The sequence below is a fragment of the Peromyscus maniculatus genome, chromosome 4 (genome assembly GCF_049852395.1).
Source record: "Peromyscus maniculatus bairdii isolate BWxNUB_F1_BW_parent chromosome 4, HU_Pman_BW_mat_3.1, whole genome shotgun sequence".
NCBI lineage: Eukaryota > Metazoa > Chordata > Mammalia > Rodentia > Cricetidae > Peromyscus > Peromyscus maniculatus.
Window position 1 is genome coordinate 141595804 of NC_134855.1, and position 12397 is coordinate 141608200.

General features: G+C 51.2%; 1 protein-coding gene across 25 annotated transcripts in view; it reads left to right on the forward strand.

Moving 5' to 3' along the window:
• Zmynd8 (zinc finger MYND-type containing 8) overlaps nt 1–12397 on the forward strand; it is a 102126-nt gene that overhangs the window by 83965 nt on the left and 5764 nt on the right. For all 25 annotated transcript variants that reach the window (XM_042276822.2, XM_042276825.2, XM_016009395.3 and 22 more), the window contains 5 exons: nt 4892–4972; nt 6876–6954; nt 7765–8004; nt 8928–9085; nt 9822–9888. In XM_042276822.2, the coding sequence (XP_042132756.2) occupies nt 4892–4972; nt 6876–6954; nt 7765–8004; nt 8928–9085; nt 9822–9888 (625 nt within the window). The remainder of the gene's footprint in view (nt 1–4891; nt 4973–6875; nt 6955–7764; nt 8005–8927; nt 9086–9821; nt 9889–12397) is intronic.

Genomic DNA, 12397 nt, shown 5'->3' on the forward strand with positions numbered 1-12397 from the left:
GCTTACTGGGCTTATCACTGCCCGTGATTTAATAACTAATGAGAAGTGCTTTCTTAAATGACGGTGTGAGCGAGAACAATGTTTTTCCTAATGAGGAAAGGAGTGTTTAGTAATCAGTGAGTAAGCAGTTCAAGTTACAGGGGGACAGGAGAAGAGGGTGGAGAACAGTGTTTCTCCAGGTTTTTGTTGTTGTTCCTTTTCTTTTGTTGAGGGGAGGTTTTTATTTATTTATTTATAAACACAGAGTTTTGCTGGGTTGCTCAACCTGGTCTCAGATTCTCAGTAAACCTCCAGTCCTGGCCCCCTGAGTCCTGGATTATAGGTGTGAACCACTCCACCCAATTTGGAATTTTTTCTCTAATTTATTTTTAAAATAAAATTTTACATGCCTGGGTATTTTGCCTGTATGCAGGGTTGGGGTTCGGTAGTGTGAGGGTTCTGCACACTGCTTGTGAAATTCTTTCCTCAGAGGTCAGAAGAGGGGGTCAGGATCTCCTGGGGTGTGAGTCAGCAGTGGTTGAGAGCTGCCATGTGGGTGCTGGGAATCAAACCCCGGTCCTCTAAAAGAGCAGCCAGTGCTCTAACCACTGAACCATCTCTCCAGCCCCCTGCTTGAAATTCGTAAGTCTTATGTTAAAAATTACTTTACTGGGTTCACAGTAGAAATGTAAAATTCTGGGTAGTGAAAGAAACCTAAGGTTTATATTCCCTATAACTGTTTCTTGCCTTTTTTTTTTTTTTTTTTTTTTAAATCCTTTGTACATGTCACTGTTACCCAGTGCTTGTGACAGAGTCCTACAGAACCTAGAGAAACCATACAGGCCACACATGAAGACACAGCCCTGTCCGCTCTTGTTTAGTTGACGAGATCGTTGGGGCTGGGGAGATGGCTCACAGGATAAAGAACTTGCCTGTAAGGGTCTGGCCCATGATCCTGTCTCGTATTCTGTCACCCTAGACCAGAGCTGGAGTGCTCAGAGCAAGCCGGCTAGCTGAATAACCTTGAATCCGTGAGATGTGAGTCGAGTTGAGAGAGCCTGGCCTCCCTCAGTGGAGAAGATGGAGAGGGATTGAGGAAGTCAACTCCTGGCACCCGCGTGTGCACACACACTCAAGCACACACACTCACGCACACACACTCACTGCGCACCTCCGCATGGGGGAGGGGCGGTGAGGTGGCTCTGGCGGTAAGGAGGAGAGTAGTTGGCAAGGGGGTTGTGGTGTAGGTGTGAGACGGTAGCCCTGGTGGACTGTTTCAGGAGGGGACTCACCATTGCCCGCCCATTCCATTGCCCCCCTCCATCGATGGGGCCGAGCTGTTCATTTACAAAAGGGGAGACTGGTCTACTCACACATGGGCAAACTGAGGCCTGCAGTGGATCTGCCACAGCTCCTGCGACCATTTAAATTCTGTCATCCTCTGCAGATGCCCTTCTGTCAGCCAAGAGGAAGAACGGCCTGTTTGGGGAGGTACTTTCCTTGCAATACTAAAACTGAATGAACATGGTGACATTTGCAGGGAGCTGATGAACCAGCCTGGCCTGAGGCGGCCTTCGAAGGCCCAGACTTGTACAAGTGTTTGGACAGAGGAACGCTCTTTATTAAAGTCTGCCTTTGCAGGGTTTGGAAGTGAGAGTCGTCCATGAATGCTTTAAAGTTTAGTGAGGGGTTGGCTTGGCTATTCAGCCCCCCCCCCCCCTTTCCTGAGACAGGGTTTCTCTATCTCTGTCCAGGAACTCTTACTTGTAGAGAGTCTGGCCTCAAACTCACAGGGATCCGCCTGCCTCTGCCTCCTGAGTGCTGGGATTAAAGGCGAGTGCCCCCACACCCCGCTCAGTTTTCTCTTACCGCAGTTTTTGTATATTATTGTGGTGGGTGAGGTGTGGGGGCGGTCAGGAGGATGGGTGGTTAGCCCAGCGCATGGCCTGCAGCATGTGGGAGTGTAACTCCCAACACATACAGACTTTATTCATCTGACACCCATTTTGGGTAACTGTTTTTGTCCTTAGTGGTAGTTAAGCGATGACATGTACATTAGCATATTTTTCTGTGAAACAGACAGGTTGGTCGGTCTTTCTTTTTTTTTTTTTTTTTTTTTTTTTTTTAAGATTTATTTATTATGTATACAGTGTTCTGCCTGCATGCCGAAGTGGGCACCAGATCTTATTATAGATGACTGTGAGCCACCATGTAGTTGTTGGGAATTGAACTCAGGACCTCTGGAAGAGCAGCCAGCTCTTAACCTCTGAGCCATCTCTCTAGCCCCCCCCCCCCCTTTTTTTTTTGTTTTTTTGTTTTTTGAGAGGGTTTCTCTGTGTAGCCCTGGCTATCCTGGACCTTGATCTGTAGACCAGGTTGCCCTCAAACTCAGAGATCCACTTGCCTCTGCCTCCTGAGTACTGGGATTAAAGGCTTAAAGGTGAGCCGGGCAGTGGTGGCGCACACCTTTAATCCCAGCACTTGGGAGGCAGAGGTAGGCGGATCTCTGTGAGTTCAAGGCCACCCCGGTCTACAGAGTGAGTTCCAGGACAAGCACCAAAACTGCACAGAGTAACCCTGTCTCAAAAACCAACAACAACAACAACAAAATGCTTAAAGGTGTGTGCCAAGAGTTTTTACTCCTTTTTAAAGTACACATTGTCTGGCACAAGTGTTTCTTTATTTGTAGTCGCCCTGCCCAGTCAGCCTCCCCTGGTTTTCTCACTTCATTGATGTGGGCACCCCACACGGGCTCCCCACACATGGGTGATATTTGTTTTTTAGCTGGGAGAAGGAGCCTCTGAAAGAGAGATAAGTGTATACTAGAGGCAGGCTGGAGAGATGGCTGAGATGTTAAGAGCACTGGCTGCTCTTCCAGAGGTCCTGAGTTCAGTTTTTAGCACCACATGATGGCTCATGACCATCTGGAATGAGATCTGGCGCCCTCTTCTGGGGTTCAAGCATACACTCAGGCAGAACACAGTGTACATACTAAATAAATCAATAATCTAAAACAAAACAGAAAAGGAGTACCCGAGGCAGAGGTGCACCGTCCTGCCTTCCCACTGGAAACCCAGGAGAAGGGCAGCAGCTAAGGCCTGCAGCCCCCTTCTCCTGTTCTTGCTGCTGGGGCTGAGGCGGGGCCACACTCAGGTCGAAGGCAGAAGGACATTACACGTACATTAATTGGTATGCATCTGTCTGAGTTTGGCTGCTTCGTGGACCCTAGAAGGCATTACAGTGACAAGCCAGCCATGTCCACTTGATGGACCAGGAAAAGGCAGGGCATAATGTACATGCTGTCGATCTGCGGAGTCCCTGACCATAGTCTCTGAGGCCCGGATGTGCAGTGATTGAGATTCCTATGACAGGTCCAGAGCATACACATCCACAGAAACAGAAAGTGGATAAATGGTTCCCAGGGGCCTGGGTGAAGTAGCGGGTAGTGGGGGTGTTTCGGGTTGTGCTGGCTCTTTTTAAGTCAACTTGACATAAGCTATAGTCATCCAAGAAGAGTGAACCTCAGCTGAGAAAATGCCTGCGTAACACTGAGATCCAGGCAGGCGTGCAGGGCATTTTCTTAATCCCTGACTGGTGGGGGAGGGCCCAGCCCATTGTGAGTGGTGTCATCCCTGGGCTGGTGGTCCTGGGTTCTGTAAGAAAGCAGGCTGAGCAAGCCAGTAAGTGGCTCCTCTCTGTGGCCTCTGCATCAGCTCCTGCCTCCAGGTTCCTGCCCTGTTTGAGTTCCTGTCCTGACTTCCTTTGATGATGAACTGTGATGTAGAAGTGTAAGCCAAATAAACCCTTTCCTCCCCGAGTTGCTTGGTCATGATGTTTAACCACTGCAACAGTAACCGTAAGACAGTGAATCGGGAGAATGGCGTCCTCTTTTTGGGTGTGTGTGTGATGAAAACGGCCTAGAATTGCTTGTGCTGTTGGATGTGTAACTCCAGACGTGCTAAAAGCCATTGAGCATGTGCGTGTGAGTCAGCACACAGCCACTGAAGTGTAGCACCTCAGAGCCAGCAGATTGTACACTCTAGCTGGTGAAGTGGATAATGTATTAATTATATCTCATTAAAATGTGCTTTGGGGTCAGCAGGGTGGCTCAGGGGATGAAGGCTGTGCAAGTCTGGTGACCTGATTTGGATCCCTGGAACTCATGGAAAGGCGGAAGGAGAGAACTGACTCCACACAGTTGTCCTCTGACCTCCAATCATGCTTGGGACATGCATACCAGCACCTGCTCATGCACATGCACATTCACTCTTCCTAACAATAAACTTTTTAAAAAAATTTATCTTGGTGGGCTGGAGGTGTGGCTTGGTTGGTATAGAGTGCTTGTCTAGCATGCATGAAACATCTGGACTCAGCCCTACTACTGAATTTTAAAAATTGGGTGTGATCAGGAGCTTCAGAAGCTCAGAGTCATCAGCTACATAGTGAGGTAGACCAGATGGATGCATGAGGCCCTGGCTTTAAAAAAAAAAAAAAGACTATAATTTTTATTTATTTTTAAGTAAGGAAAAAAGAATGTAAAGCAGCAGAAACAAAAGTAGTCTCTTCTTAAACCTGCTGTGTTGACTCAACAAGACCCACCTGGGGGTGGAGTCTGGCCTCCAGAAGGGACTCTAGGTGGCTTCCACATTGTTCTGTGCTGGCTTTCTCAGCTCAGCAAGGGCCTGCACACTGTAGATCACTGTAGGTCATTTAGTGGCCTCCTTGGCTTCCACCCCTGGGTGCCAGATGCAGTCCAGTCCTGCTGTCAGGCATCTTGACAGCCTAAAGCACCCAGGTCCTGGGAGGGACACGGCGTCCCAGACTTCACTAGTGTTGGGTTTCCACGTCACCTACCGAAGGCCACGGAGAGCGCCCCCCTCGTTCACATAAGCTTCTGGTTTTATCTTTGTAGATGATGGATGCCATAAAAGGGACGATGACGGAGATCTACAATGACCTCTCCAAAAACACCACCGGAAGCACGATAGCGGAGGTGAGCGGCAGTGGGGGAACCGACCCCCGCAGTTCAGGGCGCGAGCCAGGGCCATGGGAAGCCGGGCTGGAAGCCCCTCTGGGGCACTGGCTCCAAGCACTGGCTTGTTCTCTGGCGGTGAGCTTGGGTGGGGTGTTTCATTAAGTAGGCATCTAGGGAGACTAGCGCTGCTTCCTGCCTACAGCCTGTTAGATCACAGGGAGACTGGACACCAGCTTTGATCAGTGTGTGTGGTCTTCTCCATCTCCCCCACCCTCCAGGGGTTGCTTCTCTGTGTAACTCTGGTTGTTCTGGAACTCGCTCTGTAGATCAGGCTGGCCTCGAACTCACAGAGAACCTCCTGTTTCTACCTTCTGAGCACTGGGATTAAAGGCGTGCGCCATCCCCTGGCTCGACAAACACTTCTTATGTAAGAATTTCTGTACTGGAGGCACCGTCCGTAGCTCTATGAGCACAGACAGACGGTGGTTAAAATGCCAAACTATTTACTTATGAAGTCACCTCTTATGATTAAATCATGAAGCAGCCTTGTATTCAAAGACAAACACAAAAACATTCATCCCTGCACCTCCCTCGGAGGCCACTCAGAGAGTGACCGACCACCTGCTAGTGTCTGTGTGGACAGCATGGTGCTGGCAGTGGCCTGGTGGCCTGAATCAGTCATCAGGCGATGCACAGGGAACAGGGTTACCTGAGGCCATCGGAGATGGCGCTGCAGGCTGGGAATGAATCCCAAGCAGAAACACTGGCCCTTGAGGCAGGGTTTCCTTACGGCAACAAATGGGACAGTGGGTATGTAAAGGCTTACGAGAGGCCCTGAAGAAATCAGTGGAGATTTAAAAACAAACAAGCATGTCATGGTGCATGGGGAGGGGGTGTGCCTGTGTGTTTTATAAGTGTGACCCTCTGTGAGTACACTGACAGTGTCAACCAGCAAGGAGAAATCTCTCTGTCCCCAGTGAACTTTCTTTGGGCAGTTGGTGGAGGTGGGGGAGGGCAGGGAGATAGGATTTCACGATGTATCCCTGGCTGGCCTTGAACTCACCGACTTTAAGTAAACCTGCCTCTGCTCCTGAGAACTGGGATTAAAGGCCTATACCACTACAGTCAGCCCTTTTTGTTCATTTTAAGCATTTGTGGATGGTTGAAGTTCTGGTCCACGTGTCTCCCCTGAAACCTTGGATCCAGTCTGTGCCAGGATGACCACGCCCCTCCAGCCCCCAACCCTGCCATACTCCTCTGCATTGGCATGTGGCTGTTCACTCAGTTGCTCAGGCGTGGGGTACAGGTGGTCCTCGGCTCTGGGGCGTCCTGTGTAGGTTTTGGGAGGGTGTGGAGCAGCTATCTGTTCCCTCCCGAGTCAGCTTGGCGCCAGATGCTTTCCAGCCGAGCTATCTCGGTGTCGCCCTGTTTTCATGGGTTTTAAAAGAATCACGATGCTAATTAAATTTTTTTTTTTATTTTATATATATATTTTTTTATTTTACAATACCATTCAGTTCTACATATCAGCCATGGGTTCCCCTATTCTCCCCCCTCCACCCCCTCCCCTTACCCCCAGTGCTAATTAAATTTTTAATGTATTATTTAGTTTTCCCTCCTGCTGTATATTTTTTTTGGGGGGGAAATGGCTTACTTGCCTTGGCTTTCAGGACTAGGATCCTCAAGGGTGTGTATCTCTCTCTCTCTCTCTCTCTCTCTGTGTGTGTGTGTGTGTGTGTGTGTGTGTGTGTGTGTGTGTGTGTGTGTGTATGGGACCCATTCCCCCTCACCACACAATCACGACCTGAGCTATGGGACAGTGGGTTCAGAGCCAGGTTGCCAGGCAGAGCTCAGGTTCACACCTGAGGGGACCGGCTGGCTGCCACGGGTGGTGTCTGAGGCGCCTGTGTCCTCCCTGCAGATTCGAAGGCTGAGGATCGAGATTGAGAAGCTGCAGTGGCTGCACCAGCAGGAGCTTGCCGAGATGAAGCACAACCTGGGTGAGTCTCACACACACAGGCACGCACGCACGCACGCACGCATGCACGCCCCCACCCCCACACCCCTGCGGGTGTGAGCCTGTGACTGCTCTGAGTCTGGGCCCAGATGTCAACTAGGCTGTGTCCGGAGTTGGGGAGAGCACAGTCCTCAGGGATCTGGGGGTGCGGGTGCAGACCCCATCTGGGCCACAAGCACCTTTACCAGCTTTACCTTGGTGGCCCTTTGCTGGTCTTCTTGGTTGACGAAGAGCGTGTGGGGGATTGAGGGACCATTTGCTCTCAGTGGAAGGTTTACTTGTGAATGTATATACTGCCTGGAGTAGAAGCAGAGGAATTTTCTAGGAATGAGTGGGTTGATGGTTGCCCCGTTAGCATAATAATCAACCACAGTGTCCCTGACCGGGTTCAGTCAGTATCTCAGGACAAATTGTATTAGAATGCCTTTATTTTCTGTGAAACAGGATGGTAGAGTGTATCCTTGGGAGTATGGTAATGCTCATGTTACAAGTATAAAGTGGAGCGAATATCAGTTGACATTGTTTGGAGGGCTTGTGGAATTCCTACAACTTGAGGTTACTTGGGATGACATCACTGAGGCCTCCTGTTACGTACCCGGCCCATCCATCGCTCACAGTGTGACAGGGCCATCAGACTTGAGTGATAAATGTCCCAGCTGGATTACTGGCCCAGGGTCCCCGAGCTAGTGGGGGCCATTCCCAAGACTTAGATCAGGTCTGTGTGAACCCGGGGGCCTGACGGCGAGCGTGCTGCACCGGATCAGGTGATGTAGCCAGTGTCCTCCTCCTGCAGAACTGACCATGGCGGAGATGCGGCAGAGCTTGGAGCAAGAGCGGGATCGGCTCATCGCCGAGGTGAAGAAGCAGCTGGAGCTGGAGAAGCAGCAGGCGGTCGACGAGACCAAGAAGAAGCAGTGGTGTGCGAACTGCAAGAAGGAGGCCATCTTCTACTGCTGCTGGAACACCAGCTACTGTGACTACCCGTGCCAGCAGGCTCACTGGCCTGAGCACATGAAGTCCTGTACCCAGTCAGGTACCGTCGAGTGGGCGCCTGCCGGGGAGGCTGCCGGGCGGGCTCTTGCCACGGATGCCTGCAAACAGCTGTTGCTGATAAGCAAGGGATGCAGTCGTCGGGTCACACAGCCGACCTGGCACAGGGTCTCCAACCTCCAACAGCCAGCTTGGCAGAGCTTTTGACCAGGTGATCTGTTCTTCGAGGTAGCAGGAATCCACAGCCTTCAGCAGGATGCAGTCCCGATTCTCAGGCTAAGGAAGAAGTGTTTGCTGGCTGGGAGCTAACTGACTTGTTATTAGGACTGCCATGATGAGCCATCACCTCTCATTCTGACCCGAAGGCCTCCCCACCCCACCCCCCACCCCCTACAGCCCAAGCCATGTTTGGTGATGTGCATTGGGGGAGGGGCACTCCATGTAGATTCTTTAAATCTTTCACCTTCCCTGTGGCACAGTGAGGTCTGTGTTGGTAGTTCCTCCCTGCTTTCCTATTCACCCAGGAGCTCTGTGCCCCCTCTCAGAAGATCCTAGTCTCCGTCACTCGGCCTCAGAAACAAACACTGGGCTGAGGCAGATCTAAGCCTAGATGAAGACCAGAGGCTCCTTTGTGGGGAAGGGCGGTCACAGCCTGGCTCCCCACAAGCTTCCTGGGCTTGGAGAACATGTTCTCCTCAGCAAGTGATTTAAAACTTGAATTGCTAAATATTAAAAGATCAATTCTAAAACAAAGTTTGGAGTTCTGGCTTTTGGAGACCGGGGCCCTTGCCTGATCTCTAGGTGGGACTGGGAAGGATGGAGCCTGGTGGGGTCGGATAGGGACCGAGCTGTGGGGTCCTCGAGGTGTGGCAAAGGTTTGAAGCTGGGCTCTAAATGAAGCCTGAAACCATCACACACACGGCTTGCAGCATCCTCACGAGTTTTCTCCTTCTAATTGGTCCCTAGCCACTGCCCCTCAGCAGGAAGCAGATGCTGAGGCCAGCACGGACACAGGAAATAAGTCATCCCAGGGCAGCTCCTCCACTGCGCCGTCGGCACCTTCAGAAACGGCCAGCGCCTCCAAAGAGAAAGAGACATCATCAGAGAAGAGCAAGGACAGCTCGGTGAGGGTCCCCCGCTGACAGCCACCCTGTGCCAAGGACCCTCTCTGTATCTGCCACCCCCAATGTCCCTTGCTGTCCAGGGTTGTAATCAATGCCCCTTCTGCTGAGCCTGGAAGCCTCCAGCCACCTGTCACTATGGAGGACAAGAAGTGTGGCTGATGTGACTAGCCAAGGACCTGCTTATTTTAAAATTACTTGAGATTTAAGTGTCCACGTGTGGCCAGTGCTGTCACACTGGACCACAGGGGTCCTAGCTGCTTGCTTCCCATGGGGTATGTGATAACAGTTGAATACGTAGGCTGTTTTAGGGGGTGTGGTCATCATTGCTTACACTTTTAACTGTATTTCAGGAGATCATTAGATGGTCAGTAAAACCCTGTTGACGTGACAGTGTCGCCTAGTAAGAGACTAATGAAATAAACAAGTTGGTAGCATTTTTGAGCAGTGTATACATTTTTTGCACAGAAAGGTGCTGGGTAGGTCTGTGGGTGGAGCTTCGGAAGCAGTGAATGGTCTAGGAGCGAGGACAATAGGGGTAAACGGGGGAATCACTCAGACGCTTTGTTTGGACTTTAGAATCTGGCAGGCAGAGCGTAAGATGTGTGGCCATCCATCTGTTCTTGTCTGATTGTCAGGTAGAGGCCTCTTAAGGTGTCTTGGGTGGGGGAATAGTGAGCCCCCTCCATGATTCCCTGGGGTTCTAGGGTCCCATCTTTTTGTTTGTTTGTGTTTCTAGACCCTGGACCTTTCTGGCTCCAGAGAGACGCCCTCCTCCGTTCTCTTAGGTTCCAACCAAGGCTCTGGTATGTCGCCCCCTGGTGGGCAGATGGTGTTTTATATTTCACTTGGTCGACTTGGGGGGAGTTAAAGGCTTGGGATCCTTTGGGGTACATTGGATGGGTTTGGGTGGGGGTGTGGCTAGGCAAGGTGTTATCCGGGTGCCTCCTTGCATTGGTCAGCCATGTATATTGTGTTACTAAGGGCACCCTTCACTGGGACACAGAATCTCTGAGGTCCTCAGGCCTTATGAAGACCTTTAAAGCCTTAGGTGACGAAGATGATGATGAGTAGGACCTCTGTCAATGAGTCTCTCCTGGGATCCCCTGCTGGCCTTTGTGGGCATCTTCTCTTGGGTTAGTTTGAGCCATCCTTCCTTCCTGGGAGCCTCGGGTGTCTTTTCCTACATTCTTCTGAGCTTGCTTCCAGAGTTCAGAGCAATGGCTTCCTTCTCCGCAATGGTTTTGGCCAATTTGAGGGTCTCTCCTGTCTTGGCTGCAGGATCTCTCTGTCCACTGATTTTCTTTAGCTGAAAACTAAAAGTTAATGTTTGCTTCTGCACAGTGAGGTAGACAGAGGAAGGTCGCTCAGGATGGCAGTTTGAAGGGGTGATGGTAGGGAGGATCTAAACGCACACATTTAATCATTTTTGTTTCGGAGACAAGGTTTCTCTGTGCAGCCCTGGCCATCCTGGAACTCGCTCTCCAGACTAGGCTGGCCTGGAACTCAGATCCCCCCCTGCTTCTGCCTCCTGAGTGCTGGGATTAAAGGCGTGTGCCACCATGCTAAGCTGTTTTTTTAACTCACAGACTTGGGGTGTAATGTAATTGAAGGCTGCTAGTGGACAAAACAGGGGCTGCCCACCCCCCCACCCCCCCATATCTCCTTCAGTTCTTGCCTGTTGCTGAGTTCGGGGCTTCTGTCATTCCACGATGTCATTAATGTCATAGATTATTTCAAATTCTGGTTTTGGTCTCATGATCCTCCTGCCTCAGCCTCCTGAGCGCTGGAGTAGTGGGCCTGTGCCCCCTTGCCTGGCTTGAGTTCTGCTCTTCACAAAGATAGAATGGAGGGTACCCTTAGTAAGGAACACTTTCTTTCTTTCTTTCTTGCTTCCTTTCTTTTTTCTTTCTTTATTTTTAAATCATGTTTGATGAGGTGCCTTAAAGGATTTTCCACTTTTTAGAGGTGATGCTTAAATAAAAATACAGTGTAAAATAAAAGCAGTCATGGTGGCACAGGCCTTTAATCCCAGAACTCAGGAGGCAGAGGCAGGTGGATCTCTGAGTTCTAGGCCAGCCTGGTCTACAGCATGAAACTGTCTCAAATATAAACAAGCAAAGAAACCCACGAATTGAATAAGATATGGGGGGATTGTAGTTGGGACTCTGGGGTGCCATGGAGGAGTTAGAGCCGAGAAATGACATTTCGGGATGACCTTGAGGCCCAGTGGGAACCTGCTAGAGGACTTGGCCCCGTGCTCTGCCTTTGAGGCCAGGGCAGCCACACTCTTTCGCAGCAGAAGGCTGTGTCCTCCCTGACAGCTGTGCAGGCCACAGACCAAAGCCGGAGCCCAGTGCATGGCCATGCGTCGGCACGCCCTGCCCTGCAGAAGTGGCTGTCTGCTGGGACCCCTGGTTCCCTTTGCTGACCCCTGATCTGGAGCATCTTTAAATGGAGAGGAGGCCTTCGATCTGATGGGGTTGGGGAGGGAGTTGTGAGAAGAGGCCCCAGGAAGCCCTGCTCTCTGTGCTGGGTCCTGCTGTCCCCAGCCTCTCTGAGAAAGCAGCTGCTGTGACAGATGAGGAGGTGGTCCACAGGAGCTGACTTAGACACTCGGGTTGCTCAGCTGTCAGATGTCAGAGCTGGGCCTTCCATAGTATGCCAGGTGTGGAGGCTAGCCCCCACAAAATGGCTGTCAATGGACGCTGGAGGTGGTTCCCAGGCTGTTCCTGTGGCCTTGGTTTGTGTAATGCTGGCACTCCCCACCCCCCCCCTCCAGCTGTATCTCCCTGGCCCTCCCTTCTGTCAGGAGCTCTGATAGTAGAGTCCAGGCTCCCAGGCTCCTGTTTCTTCAACATGCACACCTGGAAAGAAGTCCAGCTTTCCACGTTTTCCTCCTCTGCACCTGAGCCCCAGAGCTCACTGGGAGAACATCACCCTGGGGAACAGACTCCTCCCAAGACACGCAGTCTTGATCACCCCGGCACAGTTCCTTTCCTCCTTGGCCATCTTGTTAAGTCCCTGTCATGAGTCCCTGACTCCTTAACAGCAGCAGCCCAAGTCCTTTGTTCCCTGTCAGACCGCCTGCCTGGCCCTCCCTGCCTCCGCATCCTGTGGAGCATCAGGCTTGGGCACTGTCCTAAGCAAAGCACCAGATTCTCTCTGCCTTGCCTAGCCAGGCTGACCTGCACCTGACCTGCCCCTCTGTTCCTGTCCTTCCCGGGCAGCACTGATAAATTCACCTGTGTTTCCACGGTCCTTCCTCCGCTCCACACCCCTCATTTCTGATGGAAAATTCCTCACAAGAGCCGT